Source organism: Lepisma saccharinum, chromosome 2 (genome assembly GCF_977018435.1).
Source record: "Lepisma saccharinum chromosome 2, izLepSacc3.1, whole genome shotgun sequence".
NCBI classification, from domain to species: Eukaryota; Metazoa; Arthropoda; class Insecta; order Zygentoma; family Lepismatidae; genus Lepisma; species Lepisma saccharinum.
The window spans coordinates 181,603,852-181,625,579 of NC_139230.1; the positions used below are offsets into that span (position 1 = coordinate 181,603,852).

Genomic DNA, 21,728 nt, shown 5'->3' on the forward strand with positions numbered 1-21,728 from the left:
CCCAAGCACATTTGCCTGTGCAGAAACCTTAATTTATTGAGTTAAATTACTGTTAATGTGATTTTCTCATAGATTTGAAATTTTGCTAGTTCTAGAATAATACTTGTATATATTAAAAAAAAAAGCAACAAATGGGATGAGACACAACATGAAGCCAAAATACACTAGAACACCCACAATTACGGGGAAGAAATGAAATTTCCTTTTACTGAAAACTTATCCTGGACTCCTCGATTAGAAGGCAACAGTGTTACGACACTACAAATTATCAAATTTGATTCTTGATAAGAGGTACATTTCAGTAGGTAGAGTTCATATCAGATTTTTAAGCATAGTGACCTTTTTAAAATTTTTGAATCTAGAATTTAGATTGATATTTCAATGCTAACTTGAAAATGCATTTAGAGATCAGTATGAATTCACTGCTCTCTCTGGTGGAGTGGTAAGCACAATGTGCTACGATACCAGGGGTTCTGGCTTTGAATCCCAGCCTGGGCATAGTGTTCTTGGCAAGTGTCCATATATGTAATTTCCCCAATACAATGTTTCAGGGTTAAACCTCTCATTATATAAAAAGAAGTGTAGGAATATGGCCATGGACAATTTGCCTTTTACTGTCTTTGCTACCAATTGTACAAGCGTATTTTTAGTGCTTGCATTTTATATGGCACAGAATTTTAACACTGGAAAGTATTGTGCCTTCAATGTTCTTTTTTAATGCACCTTGAATCATGCATGGATAACTTATTCGTCTACTGTTAAATAACAATATTATAACTTTCTTCAAAGGCAATAACATAAATTGAGAGTATTTGATAATAAAATCCTTAGGAAAATATTTGGACCTAAAAGCGATGAGGAGACAGGTGAGTGGAGATGGTTACATACAGTCAACTCTCGATTCAACGACCTTTCACAGTTCCCGGGAAAAGGGTCGTTATTTCGAAGGGGTCGTTATTGGAATTTGCACCAATTTTCAGCTTAAAGGGAGCTCAAATGGACACAAAGATGCCTAGGAGATGGTAACACCATTTATCCTGGTAGTTATACAACCTGTTATGCACAGGATGCATGTTGTGAGAAGGAAAATAGAACATGAAAAAGTTTTCACAAAAGAGAATTTAAAATGTTACTTTGTTTCAATTGTGCACAGTCGTTGCTTTTCCAGGAAATTCTAGTTCATGAGAAACCCGTTTGCACTGAGACCAATGGAAAGGAAAACAATCTCTTGCTTATTGCAAGTGAAACTCGAAGAATCTTGACACCAGTCAGACTGGTACCAGCAAAAGTTGGGAGATAATCGGGCAGAATGAATGTTGGATTTTATACGGGTTTACTGGAGCATTGTCTGTTAAAAGATTAGATCTCTCGGGAGAAACAACACAACCTCTCTAGGTACCAGACAAAAAAAAAAAAAGCAGGGCTGTAATTTTCGTTCTGGTTCGGCTGTGTAAAATACCTCGTAAAAAAAGTCACTTTTCTTTGCTTCAACCAACTTCATTCACCCTCCTTCCCCATTCAAGGGACCAGTCCAAACTCCTTCCTTGACTTGCATTGTAATCCAGCGAGAAAAAGGAAACGCGCAACTTGCGATCTGTTTTCACCCAATGTGTATTCTAGGACACGTCATTAAACAGCGTGGCAGTCGATAATCATTCGGGTTTGGAATTGAATTTCACTTTAAACTGTATATTTAGTCCCGATTAGCCCATCAGCATAAAATGAACTGAAAACAAGCTTTATGAAACTGCGCATTTTCACATATCAAAATGGTAGATCGTTATTTACTCTCACGTTAATCGATTTAATGTTGGATTTAGGAGTATTCTCGATGTCAAACACCCACCCCTCCAAATGTTTTCCCCTTGAATAATGTATTTTTAATCAGTCTCAGCGACCATTCCTACATTGAACACTTTTTTTTTCCTCCACATGAATGGTTCTGAAGAAAAGCGGATGCAAATTAAATTTACAGATTTGCTTATCAGAAGGTGCAGAACATGAAGTATTTTAACTCTTGTTTTCCTTTCCGGAGATCGAGTTTCGTTATCCTCAAATCAAAACAGCTTTGTGAGATTCAAAACAATAACTTTTTCCTTCGCGCTGGATGAGTGAGTCATCGCTGTTATCGGCAAGCAAGAGCTTTGAAGACGCTAGACAAAACACTGGTGCCAGATGCATTGTAAAAACAAGGAGACCGGCTGGAAGTTCGAGCAACAGGTGGCGGAAGAGAAAAGTCAATGCAACTGTCGAAGACTGAACTTTTAACAGCAGTGTAAAGAAGAAAGAAATGACCCTTGCTTTACGTTTTACCATGCAACAGACAATAATACGGGCAATATTTCCTATGCAGACAACAGCATTAAAAAATAATAATAAATAAATAAATTTAAAAAAAACTGAAATCTGCAATTATCAACATTGCCATGCACACCAGTGGTGGAGAATGAGCTGGTGAAAGGGTAGAGGGTCACTTTTTTTTTAACTTGTTCTATGGTTTTTGTTCGTTTTCAAGAATATATCCAGAAGTGGTTGCCCCATTTTAGACGTCAAAGGAAAGGAAGAGGGGTGGTTCCTTTTCCACCCTCGCCTGTAATCAGCCCGCATCAGCAAGAAAATCGTGGCTGAAACAATCTGCATCCCCCCCCCCCCCCCTACGTTTGCTGACAGGAAAAGAGGGAGAAATCAGTCAGCCAACGGAACACTTTTTTGGCAGATATTACGACATCGACACAATTAGGAAAACATATGAAGTGGGAAACGGGAGTTACAATGCACGTAAGATCGAAGTAAACTTTTGAGGAAACCTGGATGACAACGCATTAAGCAGGTTGGCGATCTTTAGTTCACCTATGTGGTTTTGATTATCTCTAACAGTTTCGCTTTTTTATGAAGTGTTGCAGGGAACAAAGAACACGTTTTGAATGAAAGCGGTTACCGGAAGTTGTCGGCTACAAGGTCGTAAGTTGCTCACTCACGGGAACCTGCTGAATTCTAGGTCAGAGCTGGACAGATGGGCTAGACTTCCAGGCGCCACGCATATGTATTTTCAAACATTCCTGTGATCTTATCTCTCAAGGTGGTGTATTTATCGATGAAAGAGCTTGACCTGCCATACAGATGGGCAAAGACTGCAAGTCCAGCAGTCATTTCGGGCTGCTCCCACCCTCCCCTGCGAGTTTTCAGCAGCTCTTAGGACAAGGAAACAAGTAAAGTCGATTTAAAATAATATCCAAGCACATTCGATCTTCTTCTCGCGTATCCAAGAGCAAGCATGGCAAAACAAGCCTGACGCGTTGGGTAGCGGCAGTCGGGTGCAGGGTAACATTGGTGCACTTGAGGTTGGGGAGGGCAGAGGTCAAGTGCTATTGGATATCACTCAAGCATGGTGTGGTGGTGTCTATTTTTAGTTTAGACCTAATTGTGAGCGGTAGAGCGCTCGTAAAGGGAATGAGTGGAGGAAAAAACAATGTATTTTTCAGCCGATTTCCTTCAATTTTTCAACTTTTTTTTTCCAAATTTTTCTAATTTTTTCACGGTTCTCGGGAAAAGGGTCGTTACTTCGAGAGAGTCGTTATACCCAGGGTCGTAGAAGCGAGAGTCGACTGTATTTAGAACTGCATAATTTTAATTCATGTCCGGATATTATTAGAATGATTAAATCAAGATGACTTAGGTTGGCAGGCCATGTGGCATGAATGGGAGAGGAAAGAAGAGTTTACAGGGTTCTTGTTGGGAAACCTGATGGTAAGGGACCAGTAAGAAGACTAAGATGGAGGGATAATGTTGAGATGAACCTAAAGGAAATTGGTAGGGATGGAAAAGAGTATATAGATCTTGCTCAGGATAGGGATATAGCTGTGTTGCTGCAGCCATGAACCTTTGGGTTTAAGAAGGCTAGAGAGTGTTAGTTCTTTAATAGCAATAATTTCAATAAAATTAAATATTTAAACTTTTTTTTATTAAGTTCACAAACCACAATTACAATTTCAACAATCTTTCTTCAGAAATATTTAACTCATCTGCTTGTTTAATTGCCAAGTTAATGGAATCATAGTCTATTTCTTTCTCAGATGAAAGATGATACATGAATATACATGAAGTAAATGGCATATTTTGGGGTTTGCTATATAGCATTTTAAAGGTAAGCAGATGAGAGAATTAACTAAAGCAACAATATTAACACTTTCACTGCTGAATAAATATTCTTGCGACAAGACACTCTGTGCTGAATATAGTTTCTAAATACTGAATTTAATATATTTCTTAGATTAAATGTGTGAAGATCAAACAATATCCAGGTGTCTTGGAAATCACCTTTTCTCGCACAAAATGAAAGCAGATATTAAATGAGTTTTATATTTTTTAGGGGAGTTCCCTAAGGGGCCATATTTGTACAACAGCATCTTCTAATCTTCACCCTCAGAACTAAATAATTAATCAAAATCAGGATGTTCATCACCTGATTCATTTGTAGTTAGTAATTTTTCTATTTCTGAGGCAGCACGGACAATGAAACTTGCTGGTAGATGCCATCTTTGACATCACTGGGAATCCTGTATTCACATGGTTAGCGAAGTGCAATTAGCAGTGATAACTCACACCACTTCAGAGATTTTTATCTCTATATGCCACTCAATGACACTGGTGTAAAATGAATCCCATTCAGGTCCTAAGAGAGAGCTTTATGTGCCTGTGAAGTTTGAATATTCTAAGTTACTATTTTCAATAAGATCAATCAATTCCACAATGCATAAATCTACAGGTTCGGCATGGCAGAGATGAATTGCACAGAACGTATTATGACAGTTTCAGCAGTGAAAGGGTTAAGGGTTCTCTCCCCACTCGGAAGGATTTACATCACAATTTTCCATCCTTTTCTTCAGTATCCACCAATGACTTAGAAAGCCAACATCTACGATTCTTTCATGAAAAGTCATATACCGTGGCCTTAAATATGTACACTGTTCTCGGAAGAGTCCACAACCTTCACTACTGTTGTCTACCCACATCACAGAAAATATACCAAAACTTAACCTCCGAAGCAACTTTTGATTGCGCCACGTTTCAACATTTCCAATATATTCTGCAGAAATGGGATTACGAATTTCTTGTCCTACCAGCAGAACATCTGTCCTACCATTTATCAATTGGTGATAGAAACTCTGCTCATCAGGATTTTCATGTGCACAGTAGCCAAGGAATAGAAGGCCTTGAAAAAGAAATGTGAATATCAATGGAAAATTAAGCCACAATTTCATGCACAGAAGACAATGCTCCTGGTAAGTAAAATATACAAAAATTCTGAAATGTTTGCAACAAATTTACAGGTGCTTAGAGCAGATTCTATCAAATGCAACAGTCTAAACCATGTAATCAGAAAGTATTTACTAAAATGGAATGAGAAAATAGGAAAATTTAAGCCTGGTCCACATGTAATGTTTTGTTCGGTTGGATTGATTTGGTGTTTTAAGTCCACTTTATGCACAGTAAGGCTATTCGGGACAACCTACAGTTTAAAGTGGGATCTGAACCACTATGTGCCTCCAGTAATGTTTTGTTGTTAGTTAAGGTAGGTTTGGCAGATAAGACTGACACAAAACATGGGGCTACACTATTCATACTTTATCTCTGTCTTTCCAAAAACACCAAAGATGATTGACAAGTATAATTTCAGTGTGTCTGGTGAGAATGAAAAAAAAATGTGTATCACTCACTGTGGTCTCGAGAGTGGTTACTTAACAGTGGTGAATTCTCACATTTCAATTTGTTCTGTGAATTATGGCAGGAACATATAACCCCTCAATCACATCTGTATATTTTTTGGTTTGTGGAAGTGCGAGTGTAAAAAATAAATTTGGCAACAGTGAGTGGACGTCAATAGTAACGACATTGAAGGGTGCTGATTGGTGGACGAGGGGAGGTGCACGTGCATGAAGATGAAGGCCCTTGTCTAGCCATGGGAGAGAGAGAGAGTCACCTTGTATTCAATCCTCAGTTTAGTTTTCAGTTACGTATCAAAATTATTTGTTTGATCTTTATTTTTTGTATGCATAACTGTTGACAAGTTGTTAATTGATAAATGTAGTTCAATTTTCATATTACCTCTTTCAAGAAAGGAACCTACCTACCTCTCTCTCTCTCACACACACACCCTCCCCCCCCCCCCCACACACACGAGAGCTCTCCCACTGAATGTGTATTCATGTAAACTAGGATTTTAAGTAATTAAACCCAAACTAAGTAATTGTCACTTATCGGTTTGAATAAATGTATTGATAGAATGAATTATGTTGTCGAATTTTGATTACTAAAAGTTGATCTTTGAGGACCTCTTATGGGCCCAGATTCTGGCAGGAGTTCAGACCCGAAAGGCGGTTGTAAACATGAGGATAGGTATAATTAATTACGTAAGGATGTGGACACCTAATGCAAATTATTACAGCTAGTAACCACGGAAATTTAAAAAAAAAGACAATACTCATCCAACATGAACGAGACCAGGTGCAAAATTATGCAAAGTTTGACAGTTTTGTTCGAAAACAAAGTTCCAGCTCATTTGTCTTTTGAGTGGTCGTCAAACCTCATTCAATTCATGCAAACATTTTGTGTGGACCAGGCTTTAGACTTAAATTCAATTGTAGTATTATTACTAGTCAATATTATTACTAAAAACTCACCTCCAATAATGATACATGTTTTTGTAGGTTTTGTTTTTGAGTCTGCTGCAGCGTCTATTACAACGTCACGATAGTCAAAATATACACCTTCCCAGTATTTACCTGGAAAATGAAAATGAGGAGAGGTAAGTAATCTGTAGTATTATAGCTTCCACAGTGATACAGTTATAGAGTGTGAATCTGAATACAAAATAATGCAATGAGAGTACATTTGGCACGTCATGTTTGATGCTCTCAATATTGTAGGCTGTGTCCGAAAGGTCGAAAAAGCATATTTCATGTACGATCTTGTCGGAAGTGATGTCACCTAGTGCATTTTGAAAGTACCAATTAAACAAGCCATCGAGACAGCACTTTTCTGTCACTTTAGACTAATCTCAATTAGAATGAGTGATGATATGACGAAACTGATGAAGGGACACTCACAAAGAACACCCATGTCTAGATTCAAACCTGGGCAGTAACAGATTTCTTCATTTTTACACAAGAAACTACTTACGGTAATAAGTTCCTGTAGCATTGTCTAACATCTGGAAGGTGTTTTCTGTCATGTGGGAATGTATCATAGCGGAAATTCGTGTTTTTTGTTGAAAGATAATTCTCCAACGGACAATAGCCTTTGGTGCGTATACCTTGTCAGATCATCATGCGTCGTGCTTGTGTTTTGTTGATGTTCATTGGGATGCAGTGTTACAACCTTCTGTGTTTCCAACAAAAAATACAAACATGACGTGTCGTGTATGGGTGGTGAAATTCATACGGGAGCCCCACGAACCATTTCCGGCAAGGTTAGGTTAGGCAAGCATAGTAAAAATTTTGTTCGTAAAACAATGCGAAAAAGATTTTAAAAAAAATAATAATTCAACAGTAACGGTTCAAATTGTTTTATGATTTCTCCTTGAACAAAGACTAATTATCGTAGAATTTTGGAAATCATTGTCACACGAAATCTGAACGTTCCTTAAAGTAATAAGCACAGTTTGGACACAAAAGAAGTTATTTATGTTGAAAAAAAAAACTTGAAAATTACCTTATGCACTTCTCATGGATAAGATATTGGTATAATTTAACAATACAGGGAATTTATCCAACTTGTTTGAAATTTGGGATACTTACTAATTTGGGCCTCGTAATCACGAATCACTTAAAATTTGGTGCTTATTTGGGGGCTGGTGAATCTGGCCAATTTCTAACATGCCTTTAACAGGAACTCTATAGAGAAAGCCGGTGCGGAGCGTAGCAGAGCGGAGGAAGAGCCGTGTTAGCGGTTGGGGGTGGTAGGTCAATTACCCCAGGGGCGGAGCCCGGAATTAGTGGGAAATTTGGAAATCGAGGGTGTAGAAATAAGAACTTAATTTAGATTATTTTGCTATTTCCACCTACAGGAACTTATTACCGTAAGTAGTTTCTTCTGTAAAAATGGAGAAATCTGTCCGGGGAATATCAGATTAGTACCAAAACTATTTTCATGGGAATCTTTTAAACTAATTAGGGTACTACTTTACTATACCGGAGACACCTATCAATGGTTTATTTCACAATTTTTTACATTGCTAACGTAATATTCTGCATTGCGGAACATTTCTTTAGGTGAAATAATGAATTTCTAACGAAAATAATGTCTATTTCTTACATTAACGAGAACTTACTGTTGTTCATTATTTCCCACAAACCATCCACGGGTAGCCCCAAAATTGACGTTAGCCCAAAAATTCACGATAGCCCCACGAACCAACACGGGGACGAGGTATGCCCACTAGGTTAGGTTAGGCCTGTTAGGTTAGGTTCCACTAGCACTCCTTTCGTTCAATTTAGTATATACGGACAACATCGGCTTGTAGCAGCAGCAATAGCACGTCGGAAATAGATTTTCGTAGAAAACCACATGCATTCGCATTAAAATGAATCAAAACTACATTCCTGAACATCAACAACGCTACAGAAAATGATTTGCGTAAGTACTTTCGGTAACGATAGTATAAGCCGGAGATGGATTTCTTAAAATTTACAGGAGAAAAGACGAGAAAGTACTTACGGAATTGCGTTCTTGGTTCTTTTAGTGAATGTATTAGAATTTAAGCACTCATTATTCCCTCGACATTCCATTTCTTAAGAAATTAACTTACCCCATTTATGTACAATTGAGTCGTCTTTAATATTTGGCAGTGCAGAAGAAATTTTAGTAGTCCAACGAATCCATGTATCGCTACCTATAAACAACAACCATCTTCTACCTACAAAAGACCTGAGCTTCAACAACATATTACAAATATATATATTTTTTTATTTCTAACTTATCTGTGTCTGTAAACAACACAGATTATTAGATTATTACTGCGGTGATGGATGTATTGCCTTTTCACTTCCTTAAATTAATGGCTCTAACCATTGGCTCCATTGGCTCTAACCAAAGGTACACCAGAACAGGGTTGGCAAAATTTGTGTTTTTTTAAAAAATAACAAAACAAACTTTTTTTGCGCAGTGTCTGCTGCCACGTTCTTTTTCTGCTGGATTCTCAAAAAAGATGCGCGTGGCAGTAGACTCGGTCTTTGTTTTATCGTGATTTAATCATGCTATGTATGCAATTACGTCTGTAACCAGGGTTGGCAAAATTTGTGTTTTTTTTTAAAAGAACAAAACAAACTGTTTTATTTGTTTAAAACATGTTTTTTTTGTTTTAAACATAGTTTTAAACATGAGTTAAAAAAAACATGTTTTAAACAAAACAAATTCGACCTTTTCCCAGTAAATTATAGTTAAAGTCGCTAAAGAGAAAAAAATACTCATTTTTATGAGTACAGTGGCGACAAGGACAGTTTATTTACCTTTGGAGATAAGGTTTACCATACTGCAGGGTAGGGGTGTGCGGGACAGAATTTTTTGGGTCGGGACGGGGAAAATTCTCAATTTCCCGACAAAGTCGAGAAATTTCGGGACGGGATATGTTCGAAATTTCCCAAAGCTCTTGAAATCTCGAATTCTACCCGTAATTTCCACCTTAAGTGCTTGTTTTTGCACTTCTGGTACAAAACCTAACAATTTCCGATAAGTTCCAGACATTTACAATGCAGAGAACGTCTAGAATTGACGACGTTTTAAAATGACCATTCGGAATTTCCAGACTGCTTGGGATCCCAGAAAGTCGGGAAGTCATTTCCGGAAGTCGGGATCGGGACGGAAATTTTCTTTCCCGATCCCGGTCCCGACTTTTCGGGATCCCGCACACCTCTACTGCAGGGACAAAGGTTGTGGGTAATAGCCCCACTTTTTCCGCCACTACTGAAGTAGGTTAGGATTTATATTCATCTAAATTTCAAGAAACTAAATATTATAGAATTACTATCCTCGTCCTGAAAAAAATCACGGTGAAATATTTCATGCTGCCTGAACAGTTTATATAGCAGAAAACAACCTGCAGTGTCATAATAGATTCTCCAGATCAATTTATCTTTCAAAGTACAAAATTATGTTCCCAAAAGTTAGCATCTGCGCTTCATTTAGTTATACAGACCAATGAATCATATCGCAAATTAAAAAAAAATCACGTCATGATCAAAACCACGCACTGTGTATTCAGATTTCCATTTCCAACTTTCCACCAGTCTCAAACTTACAGGACGATACGAAACAAGAAACTGAGAGGTTTCGATTTCTACAGTAAAGCACGGGTCTTTCTTGTCGCACAACAATTTTGCTACCTTGTGCATACATAGCTAGCCTGCCTAACCTAACAACATATGCATTTAGACTAAAATTAAAAAGTTTTCTCCCGTGACGTCAGAACATAAGGTTGCTCAAGTGTTGTGCGATAAGTGAGACCTGTAAAGCACGGATCAATTGACACAGATTCAATTAAAAACAGGGCTGCCTAACAAAAAAATTATCACAGACTATAAAATATCTACCACCAAAATGTGTTTTAAACACTTGTAAAAAAATATGTTTAAAACACATTGTTTTAAACGTTTAAAACATTTGTAAAAAAACAAAGCCGTGTGTTTTAAACGTTTAAAACAAAGTGTTTTAAACACTTTTGTTTTAAACATGCCAACCCTGTCTGTAACACATACTCTGAAGTTGTAGCGATTACTTTCACAAAAATGTTTTAAGATTAGGTCCCTCAGCATTCTTCTAATAATAAACCTAAATGCTCTCGTAGTTAGGTTAGGTTCCGTTAGCATTAAAATAATATCGCTAAATACTTTCTAAAGAAAAAGATTCTAAATTGCCTGTACATTCATTCCCACTAATCATAAATTTGCATTTCTCTGGTCTTAATCAATTCTTAAGATTTGTAACATACTCTTAGCAGACGAATTACGTGGCAGCAGCAAATTTGACGCTTATTCTTACTGCTGACACGTGCGTGGCAGCACGTGGCAGCAGACTCGGCCTTTTTTTGTTTAAAATATGTTTTTTTTGTTTTAAACATAGTTTTAAACATGTTTTAAACAAAACAAAATCAACCTTTTCCCAGTAAATTATACTTAAAGTCGTTAAAAAGAAAAAAATACTCATTTTTATGACATTCGTCCCGACATTCAGGACGGGGAAAATTCTCAATTTCCCGAAAAAGTCGGAAAATTTTCGGGACGGGATGTGTTCGAAATTTCCCAAAGATCTTGAAATCTCGAATTCTACCCGTAATTTCCATCTTAAGTGCTTGTTTTTACACTTCTGGTACAAAACCACAATGCAGAGAACATCTAGAATTGACGACGTTTTAAAATGACCATTCTGAATTTCCAGACTGCTTGGGATCCCAAAAAGTCGGGAATTCATTTCCAGAAGTCGGGATTGGGACGGAAATTGTCTTTCCCGATCCCGGTCCCGACTTTTCGCACACCTCTACTTCAGGCATAGGCGCCGACTCCATGGGACTTAGAGGGGCTCGAGCCCCCCAATATTAACAATGTGGGGGCAGAGCCCCCCAAATAATTTTGCTTAAGAGGATCTAATGTATTATTTTGCTTCTCTTGTAAAGTTTACTCTGAATTGTGCCACATGAACTTAACTTTTAATACACATTTAAAATTTTCTAGACCATTAACTTTGGGGGACTGAAACCGCTAAACCATCAACTTTGGGGAGGCTATGACCAGAAACAGCAAAACGCATGATTTATTACTAGTATATACTAAGTATGTAATTATGAGTATTGTTAAAATTTTTACTAAAAAGGAGTTTAGTGAATAGTGGATGGGACGTTCGGGCTACAAATGGCTCTCGTATGACATTCATTAGGGAGATCTGTTTTGTGCTCCGTGGTAGCAGATAATAAAAGTCGGGAATATTTAGCTATTATGGTTGACGAAACATGTGACATATCCATCCGTGGGAAATTAATATTCTGTGAATAAAAAAAAATGATATTTTTGAGGAATTCATGGGCTTTTATTAGGGGTGTGCGGGACGGGATCGGGACGGGAAAAATTTTCAATTTCCCTACTGAGTGGGGAAATGTTCAATATTTCCCGATGCTCTGAAAATCTCGAATTATACACGTCATTTTCACTTTAAGTGATTTCTGGATTAAAAACTAACAATTTACGGTAAGTTCCAGAAATTGACAATGCAGAAAACGTCGAGAAATAACGACATTTTCAAATGAGCATTCGGTATTTACCGACTGCACGGGATCCCGAAAATTCGGGAAATCATTTCCCGAAGTCCGGATCGGAACGGGAATTTTTTTTCCCGATCCCGGTCATGACTTTTCGGGAACCCGCATACACCTAGCTTTTATGAGATTCGAACACTGAGGCCAAAACTTAAAAAAGGGAGGGAGTGAATCATTCGTTAATTTATTTCAGTGATCAGAGCCCCCCAATAATTTTGACAAGTCGGCGCCCGTGTCTGCAGGGACAAAAGTTGTGGGTAATAGCCCCCCTTTTTCCGCCACTACTGAAGTAGGTTAGGATTTATATTCATCTAAATTTCAAGAAACTAAATATTATAGAATTACTATCCTCGTCCTGAAAAAATCACGTTGAAATATTTCCTGCTGTATGAACAGTTTATATAGCAGAAAACAACCTGCAGTGTCATAATAGATTCTCCAGATGAATTTATCTATCAAAGTACAAAATTATGTTACCAAAAGTAAGCATCTGCGCTTCATTCAGTTATACAGACCAATTAATCGTATCGAAAAAAAAATCACGTCATGATCAATACGAAACAATACGATACGAAACAAGGAACTGAGAGGTTTCGATTTCTACAGTAAAGCACGGGTCTTTCTTGTAGCACAACAATTTTGCTACCTCGTGCCTAACCTAAGAACATAGATATTTAGCCTAAAATTAAAAAGCTTTCTCCCGTGACGTCAGAACATAAGGTTGCCCAAGTGTTGTGCGATAAGTGAGACCTGTAAAGCACGGGTTAATTGACACAGATTCAATGAAAAACAGGGTTGCCAAACAAAAAAAATAACAGACTAAAAAATATCTACCACCAAAATGTGTTTTTAACACTTGTAAAAAAACATGTTTAAAACACATTGTTTTAAACGTTTAAAACATTTGTAAAAAAACAAAGCCGTGTGTTTTAAACGTTTAAAACAAAGTGTTTTAAACACTTTTGTTTTAAACATGCCAACCCTGCACCAGTAAAAGGAATGTGAGACCACATAAGACCATAGAGATAAGACGTTCACATCAAACGTAAAATTCTCTTCTCTGGGTGTGTGTGGGACAGGGTTGGCAAAATTTGTATTTTTTTTAAAAAAAAGAACAAAACAAACTGTTTTTGTTTAAAACATGTTGTTTTGTTTTAAACATAGTTTTAAACATGAGTTTAAAAAAATGTTTTAAACAAAAGAAAGTCAACCTTTTGCCAGTATATTATAGTTAAAGTCGTTAAAGAAAAAAGGCCAAGTCTGCTGCTACGCGCGTGGCAGCAGCAAGAATGAGCGTCAAATTTGCTACTGTCACGTAATTCGTCTGCTAACCAATGACAGAGGATGTTACAAATCTTAAGAACAAATGAAGACGAGTGACCGAACTGTCACAAATTGACGATACAATAGAAACCTGTGCCCAAAATGAGTTTCAGTTAACACGTGTAACAATAATGCGTGTACCAATATTTTTTGGCCGAATCTGCTGCCACGCACCTGTCAGCAGTAAGAACAAGCTTCAAATTTGCTCCTGCCACGTAATTGGTCTGCTAGGAGGATGTTGCAAATATTAAGAACAGATTGAGACGAGAGAAATGCAAGTTTATGATTAGTGGGAATGTATGTACAGGTAATTTAGAACCCTTTTCTTTAGAAAGCATTTAGCGATATTATTTTAATGCTAAGAGAACCTGACCTAACTACGAGAGCATTTAGGTTTATGATTAGAAGAATGCTAAAGGACAAAAAAAATGTGAAAGTAATCGCTACAACTTCACAGTATGTGTTACAGACGTAATTGCATACATAGCATGATGAAATCATGAGTCTGCTGCCACGCCCATCTTTTTTGAGGTTCCATAATGTTGCTCAAGTGTTGTGCGATAAGTGAAACACGAATTCATTGACACGGGCCGAGTCTGCTGACAAGCGCGTGGCACCAGCAAGAATAAGCCATACTCGTTGCATATCGTACACGCCTGCATTTTGCTACGTATCATATGATTGGCCTGGCCTCTTCTTCTTCTTTTGAGATTTTAGCAGAAAAAGAACGTGACAGCATTGCTCAGATTTAATAAAAATACAGCGTTGCCAAACAAAAAAAATATCACAGACTATAAAATATAAAGTACAAAAATGTGTTTTAAACACTTCTAAAAAAACATCTTTAAAACACATTGTTTTAAACGTTTAAACCATTTGTAAAAAACAAAGCCGTGTGTATTAAACGTTTAAAAAAGTGTTTTAAACACTTTTGTTTTAAACATGCCAACCCTGGTGTGGGATTCCGAAAAGTCAGGACCGGGATCGGGAGAAAAACCCCGATCCCGACTTCGAGAAATGATTTCCCGACTTTCCGGGACCCCGAATAGTCGGGAAATTCCAATGGTCATGTTTAAAAGTGGTTAATTCTCGATGCTTTATGCATTTGAAAAAGTAGGGTAAAATTCGAAATTTCCACAGTGTCGGGAAATTTTGAACATTTCCCGTTCCAAAATTTGCCCCCAAAATTTTTGGCCTCTTTCTCCCTATGAGAAACCGACACCACCGACTACCGTTGTTGCACAGCATGTTGACCCCAACAGAAAATTATAATCATATTGAGAAAAACACTTAAGATTGTGAGGTGTTACCGTTATACCTCACAATATATAGAGTCCAATCATATCTAGATTGCCTATTTCATAAATTATTGTTAATTTCAGTTAGGACAATGACAAATTTGAAAGAACGCTGGTAATTAGATTATCCGCTTGGTACCTTGATTATCATACAACAAAAACAACGTCGTCTGCTGACATGGCATCGTCAACATCGTCAATAGTTGATTTGGGGGTAAGTTTTTATGATTCCTCAAAGTAGAAGTAATTTACGGTAAATACAGGGTACTACTTTACTATACCTGAGACACCTGGGAATCATTTCTTTCGCACTTTTCTACATTGCTAACATACTATTCTGCATTCCGGAACACTTATTTAGGTGAAATAATTGAATTTGTTAGGAAAGTAATGTATATTTCTTACATTTACGAGTACTTACTGTTCTTGTTTATTTCCACACACAACATGGCGATAGCTTACCGTTGATCGTTCCTTGAGCCAGAAAAACCATTGACGTTAGCCCAAAAATTCACGATAGCCCCACAAACCATCACGGGGACGAGGTATGCCTACTAGGTTAGGTTAGGCCTGTTAGGTTTGGTTCCATTAGCACTCCTTTCGTTCAATTTAGCATATACGGACAATACGAGAGCGTATTCTGCTCTCATGCAGGAAGCAAATGGCGGCAGCAGCAATAGCGCGTCGGAAATAGATTTTCGTACAAAACCACATGCATTCGCATTAAAATGAATCAAAATTACATTCCCGAACATCAACAACGCTACAGAAAATGATTTGCGTAAGTACTTTCTCCTGTAAATTTGAAGAAATCTGTCTCCGGTATAGTAAAGTGTTACCAAATACAGGAATGGTCGATAAGGTTTTTTTATAATAAAATATGGAGAAGTACAAATGCTAGAGTGTAGTTAAGAATTTCCGGTAACGTCAATAGTAGTGATGAGTTTTGTATCTATATAGACCTCTAGGCCTTATTGCAACAATTATATTGATGTAAGGGTTCTGTTCGACACTATTTTTGATTAAGACACTAGAAATAACGTACAAAGTAAAGCGATTTGAACTTTGTGAGCTCTCTGAAACGAGTTAGCTGTCCTATTGGCTGATCACGTCGACATTGGATTCTCGAATTTTTATTGCTGGTTTCAGAAAATGAACTGATATGACATTTTATACCTGTTTGCTTTTTAGCGTAACTTTTCTGCCACTTCTTTGGCACAAGGGAAATGGGTAAGGGTTCCGAATGTTTAATGTTTTCTCGCAAGTTTTATAAGTGTATTAGGAAGTGCTTCAGATTGCTGGAGACGATTGTTGGTACATGTTCGAGGCTTGTAGAAACTAATTAACACAATTAAAAAAAATTGGTTTCGAAAAAAATATGCGTAGCCCCATGAACCATTGACACATAGCCCCACAAACCATTTGCGGAAACGTACGTTGTCCCACAAACCATTTGCGGAAACGTACGTTGTTCAGTTACAAAAACACTTTTTTTTTAAAAAAAAAAAATGCAATTACTTTCATCAAAAAAACGTGAATGCACCTTCAAGAATGTTCTGCGAAGCAGATGGGTAAGTACGAATGTCAAAAATTCACAAAACGAAAAAGTTATAGGTGTCCGGGGACTATCAGATTTTTACCGTTACTGGAAAATCATGATTTGAACTGTAGCTTGTGCGAGGAGGCCTTCTTGGTTTGTTGTCTATGGACACAATTTTTTACGGGATTTCATGCTCGATACCATATATCCTTTTGTTTAGGATCTAGGCTATCTCACTATGACAGTTGGTTCTAAGTTATGGAGAAAAGGAGAAGACTAGGCTCACATAAAACCATGTATGTGTGGTTAGACACACCCATCTTGCTCTTTCTCAGCATCTTCAAGGAAGCCATATTGCCATGCTAACAGCAGCAAGGTTGCTAACTCCCAAGAAATGTGTTGTTAATTCTAGAATCACTATCATCATCTTGCAAAATAAATTGCTCATTTTAACAACTTATAATCGGATTTATCTTCTGTAGTTTAGTCCCTAGATTTCAGGGTTTCAGGCTTTGCTGCTAAACTAACTAGCCTACGATGTACATCCGTGGAGCAGTGGCGGCTGGCAGCTAGTATGATGTGTAGTGTCAACGTGATCAAGAAATCAAAAATTTTTTGCTAGCATATGTCATAGAAATGTAATGAAAGATGTAATTTTAATGGAACTTTGTTTACTAAAATTGCAAACAAATATTCAGAGTTCCTAAGATTGGTTTATTTTACTTCACATTTGTACTACTTTTGGCTTGTACTACTTTTGGCTAATCGCGAAGATAAGGGTGAGTGAACACTCACAAGAACACCGATGCCCAGGCCGAGATTCGAACCCGCAATCCCTGGCATCGTAGCATGCTGTGCGGAAGTCAGCCAGAGTTTCTAGGAAATAAATGTGACTATTAAAATTTTGACGCCTGTCACCTTTACCATTTTTTTATATTTTTAAATAGAATTGATGTTTAAATCTGTCATGGGACAGCCAAGTTGTTTAACTTTTAATTTAATATCGTATAGTGCCTTGGAAAACGGTGTATGTAATAATGCTCTAATCTGACTCATCTTTACTAACTACCCTTCCTTTCACACACCATCGGACACTTTCACTTCACTAAAAAGAAAAACACTGAACAATTAGACACATTGAGTCAATCACGGTATTCTCGCCTTGCTTTGCTTATAATTTGCAACCCCAGCATGGCAGATGGTACATCAACAGTCAGTGTTAGTAACAACTGAAATATGATTATCTGTTAAATCAATTTTTAGAATTCAATGCAAGAAATTGAATTATATCACCAAGTGAAATTCTTATACTGATGGATTTTCCATGTGATTTTTTACAAATATTAATGTAAAAAATCCCCTGGTGATGCGAATTCCCTTTTATATTTACGCAATTCTTTTGTACAGAAAATGTCTTCAATGTTGTCAACGTCAGTTGCAACACATATGTGTCTGTGTGCATGAGAGCAAGGGATATCTTTTCTTAAGGAAGAAATCAATAACAACAAAAGTCTGGATGGCTCATAAGATGCATCTATCTAAATGGTTATATACATTTGGGGAAGATATTACGTTCGTTCTTGCCAAGTATGCAGGAAAGTATCTTTCTCGCGAATTACTTCTCCAACGAGTATTACACATCGGTCAGGATTAGTCACTTCTCTCTGAAGTTTGCAACTATGTCAACACGATGCGAAAGCTCTCGCGTCGTGCCAGCCGAAAAGGGGCACGGCTTGTTGTCTTATGGCTACCACCTCCTCGCTTGTGAACTGCGGAGACTTTTTCATGCCTCTACACACAGGCCAGACTATGTTGGCCCAGAGCAAGTGAATGAACAGCTGGGGATGAGGCACAGGAATTGAGGCGGCCATAAGCTCAAATGCTTACGAGATTCGAATCTCCTCGTTCGTAAATGTATTAATTTAACTATATTTTGGCTAAGCAAATGCTTTTTCTGAGGGTAGGGCCATGGCACGGCGGCTCTCCCCTTAGAACCGCTGCTGCCGTGGAGTATTCGGAAGGGAAATATCATTCTCCAGAAAATGTGCAGTAAGAAATAATGAAGACACTGAAGTATTTGTTAACAGACATAATTAGATATTGAACTATCTAAAAAATGCCTGTCCATCATGATAAATTCGGAATTAAACAATCAGAAATTGGGCCGACAATTGTATTCCAAAATATACCATGCAGCCTTCCACATCATAATAAAGGTTTCTCAGTTCCAGTTTACTGAGATGATCTGTTTTGATTACAATGTTTGAAGCCCTGCAACATATGAAATGCCACAAAGCAAACCCTTGTTAAGCTAAGGTGTCAGTTGACCACAAGATTGCTTTGTCACCAAGGTGGTAGTTTTTATCAGTGTTTATGAAACTTTGTTCAAAATACCCACACTAGACTATTAAGATTTAACAAATGAAAATATTACCCTGTCTGGCACTGTTTTGATTGATTGATTTGTTGTTTTAAGTCCACTTTAAGCACAGAAAGGCTAATTGGGACTGGACCTACAGTTTAAAGTGGGATCTGAACCACTATGTGCCTCCACTGGGTATCAAACCTGGGATCCCTTGATTGCAAGGCAACGACGCTACCACTGTGCCATCGGGGGGCTCGACACTGTTTTGAGAACCACTTGTCAAAGTGCATACCTCAAATACAGTATGTATTCATATTTGGGGAAATGAGATACAGGGTAGTAGATAAACACGGATAAAAATGAGCTACAAAAATGTTTCTTTTCAAAATAGCCTGCCTCAAAGTATGTTTTTTTTTTTAAAAGTAACCTCATTGCTATTTTAGGACTAAAATTGTTTATTAAAATGATAATTAAGTAATATAATAAGATTATGGTAAAATTCTTCCCCCTACACTCTCTTTATTCCGGGTGTCTCTGGACTGAGTGAATGAAAACAAGTCTCTGTGCAAGTAGCGACTGAACTCGTGAGAGGGGAAGTGAGTGCATTGACCAGCCATTTGCAAAGTGTGCAGTGTTTCTCTCCACCAACTCTGTCTCCTGTGCTCTACCAATATGCATGGCCTTGCTCCACAGAATCCCGGGACAGAGTATTGTTTAGCAGAGGCGACAAACTTATTTGCATTTTACATTTTGAAATACAAATACCTCCTCCTAGAATGCTTGTTACACTTTCTTAATATAAATTATCTTGGAACGTGGAACCAACCATTATCATAAATGTAGTAGGAACTACAGAATTCTGTTGAAAGGAACAATGATTGTGTGATTTCTTGCCGACCCAAAATAAATTACTTTAATCCCATTTGTGAGTGGCATCCCATTTTTTTTTTTTTTTATCAGAGATTCCTGGGACTCCCTGATGGATATCACCTGTTAATCAAGAGATCCAAGGTTCATCTCACTTTGAACTGTATATTCAGTCCTGATTGGCCTATTGGCCCGGATAATTATGTAATTACAGGTTTTTTTCTGTCAACATTTTTGGATCAAATTAGTGAAATCTTTGAGTTTCATTTGGAAAAGTGCCTAAAAACGTGTATTTTAAACTACATATATTTACATATTTCACTCGTGAGTACATATTTTTACATATTTCACTCTATAAGCACATATATTTACATATTTCTTGATATTTGCACATATACATGACAGAATGTGCAAGAAATGAGCATAGTAAAGCCTCCACTTCTGCTCATGTCAGCAAGACCATTACGAACTACTTCACTGGCATTCAACAGAAGGGCAAAACGTCAAGTCGATTCCGAGGCCAGCGTGGTGGTTTTGCAATAGAGGGGCAGACGAAGAAGAGGGAGAAACCTATGATGCCAAATTTCTACACCTTCCCCCCTCCCCTCTCCTCCTGCCACAGCCCTGTGTAGTGAAGTTTTGATGCATCCAATACTGGAAGAGGTCTCAACACAGCACGCTGTGTGGTGCTGAGTTGCCACACATTTCCCACTTTAGGAATGATACATGTTTTGAAATTGCAGTTGCCGAGAAAGGTATTGTAAGTGGGCCAGCGACCAGACTTCATTGTTTGATAAACTCATTCGTGGACATTATTGAACAGTACCATTGTGTTTGTGAACTGAGTAGTAAATTTACAGTGCAGTTCGATCAGAAAGATGCCGAAGGATAAAACCCCATTGTGTGTGAAACTAAAGCATTTGACGGAGGAATTTGAACATTTCTCCACAGATGGAAAAGTGCTTTATTGTCGATTTGCGAGAAGAGTGTGTTGTGTGCTCAGTGCTTTCAAGTATTGCAACACATATCCATGTCTCGTCATCAGACTCGTGCTTCAAAGGGCAGGTCCCAAAAGCAACTGTTACTGTCTGAACTCCAAGCTCAGCAGCATCCAGGGCCTCAGAAATCTCAGTTTTCTAGTGATCTGTGTCGTGCTATGGTTTGTGCTGATATCCCTATTTGGAAACTAAGCAACCCCGGTAGTGGCCGTACAGGTTAGCTCTTTCCCTCCTGGGCTGCTTGGTTGAAGCTGAACAATAGGCGGTTGGGGACCAAGCCGTCCAGGGTTCGATGCCCAGCTGTACCTGCATGGTGCACATAAACCAATAGAAAATATTATTGAGATGGGGGAAAAGGATGGGGTTGCATATGAAATTATAGCGATTTGATTCATGGACTGTGATATGTATTATGTTCAGAATCTCTACATGATATAAGAATTGCAAGTCCACACCTTAATTTTGTTTCCGGTCACACTTACTGTACACTTACTGTCCACAGATGTCTATTGCCTGCCGTTAGGTAACATGGTTGTCCCAAGTGCCCGTAGTGTCAATCACACTGCGGCACAGTGGCGACTGCTTGATACTTGCTACCGTGCTATAGCACGTTGCTAAATTTGTTAAAATGAAAAGAAGAAAAAAGCAAATCTCACAGATGCAAGAAGTTTAATGAAGCCCTAAAGTGAAATGAAACTTCTCATGTTAAGAGCCTCAACATTTAACAGCGGCGCCACGTATTTCCCTCACGCTGTTGGGGCTATAAGGAATACCGTACCGTGCTAGAATCTCAACAGCACGTTTTCGCCCCTTTTTCATCACTCCGCGCATGAATACTGTACACCCCACTCCTTGATTCCTACGGGGGATAGGGTCTCGGCTCGAGAAAAATCGTCTGCTAGCGTGCTACAGGAAGACTCAGCACGGTAAGTGTGCCATCTCAGGATAAGAAGAAAGTCTACGACAACCTATTGCCTCTGTCAGAACAACGTTTTTTAATGTAATTTTCAAACATTCTGTACGTTATCAGTGTAGA

At 38.0% G+C, this 21,728-nt stretch overlaps 2 protein-coding genes across 2 annotated transcripts in view; one reads left to right on the forward strand and one right to left on the reverse strand.

The window, feature by feature from the left end:
• Nucleotides 1-3,964: 3,964 nt before the first annotated feature.
• Nucleotides 3,965-8,998, reverse strand: LOC145980821 (mitochondrial import inner membrane translocase subunit Tim29). The gene is made up of 3 exons (XM_083113912.1): nucleotides 8,807-8,998; nucleotides 6,681-6,782; nucleotides 3,965-5,212 (listed from the first exon to the last, which is right to left on the reverse strand). Exons 1-3 carry the CDS (start codon nucleotides 8,940-8,942, stop codon nucleotides 4,827-4,829), a joined length of 624 nt encoding a protein of 207 aa, XP_082970038.1. The 5' UTR covers nucleotides 8,943-8,998; the 3' UTR covers nucleotides 3,965-4,826.
• Nucleotides 8,999-15,045: 6,047 nt separating this feature from the next.
• LOC145984218 (protein YIPF1) overlaps nucleotides 15,046-21,728 on the forward strand; it is a 46,479-nt gene continuing 39,796 nt past the window's right edge. The window contains exon 1 of the mRNA XM_083117777.1: nucleotides 15,046-15,136. Within this exon, the coding sequence (XP_082973903.1) occupies nucleotides 15,101-15,136 (36 nt within the window). The 5' untranslated portion in view covers nucleotides 15,046-15,100. The remainder of the gene's footprint in view (nucleotides 15,137-21,728) is intronic.

Coding starts and splice junctions, on each gene's coding strand:
- LOC145980821 (XM_083113912.1), bottom strand. CDS start 8,942: ATGTTGTTGAAGCTCAGGTCTTTTGTAGGTAGAAGATGGTTGTTGTTT. Junction 6,783..8,806: donor CTCAATTGTACATAAATGGG/GTAAGTTAATTT, acceptor TTCATTTTCCAG/GTAAATACTGGGAAGGTGTA. Junction 5,213..6,680: donor AACATGTATCATTATTGGAG/GTGAGTTTTTAG, acceptor TTCTTTTTCAAG/GCCTTCTATTCCTTGGCTAC.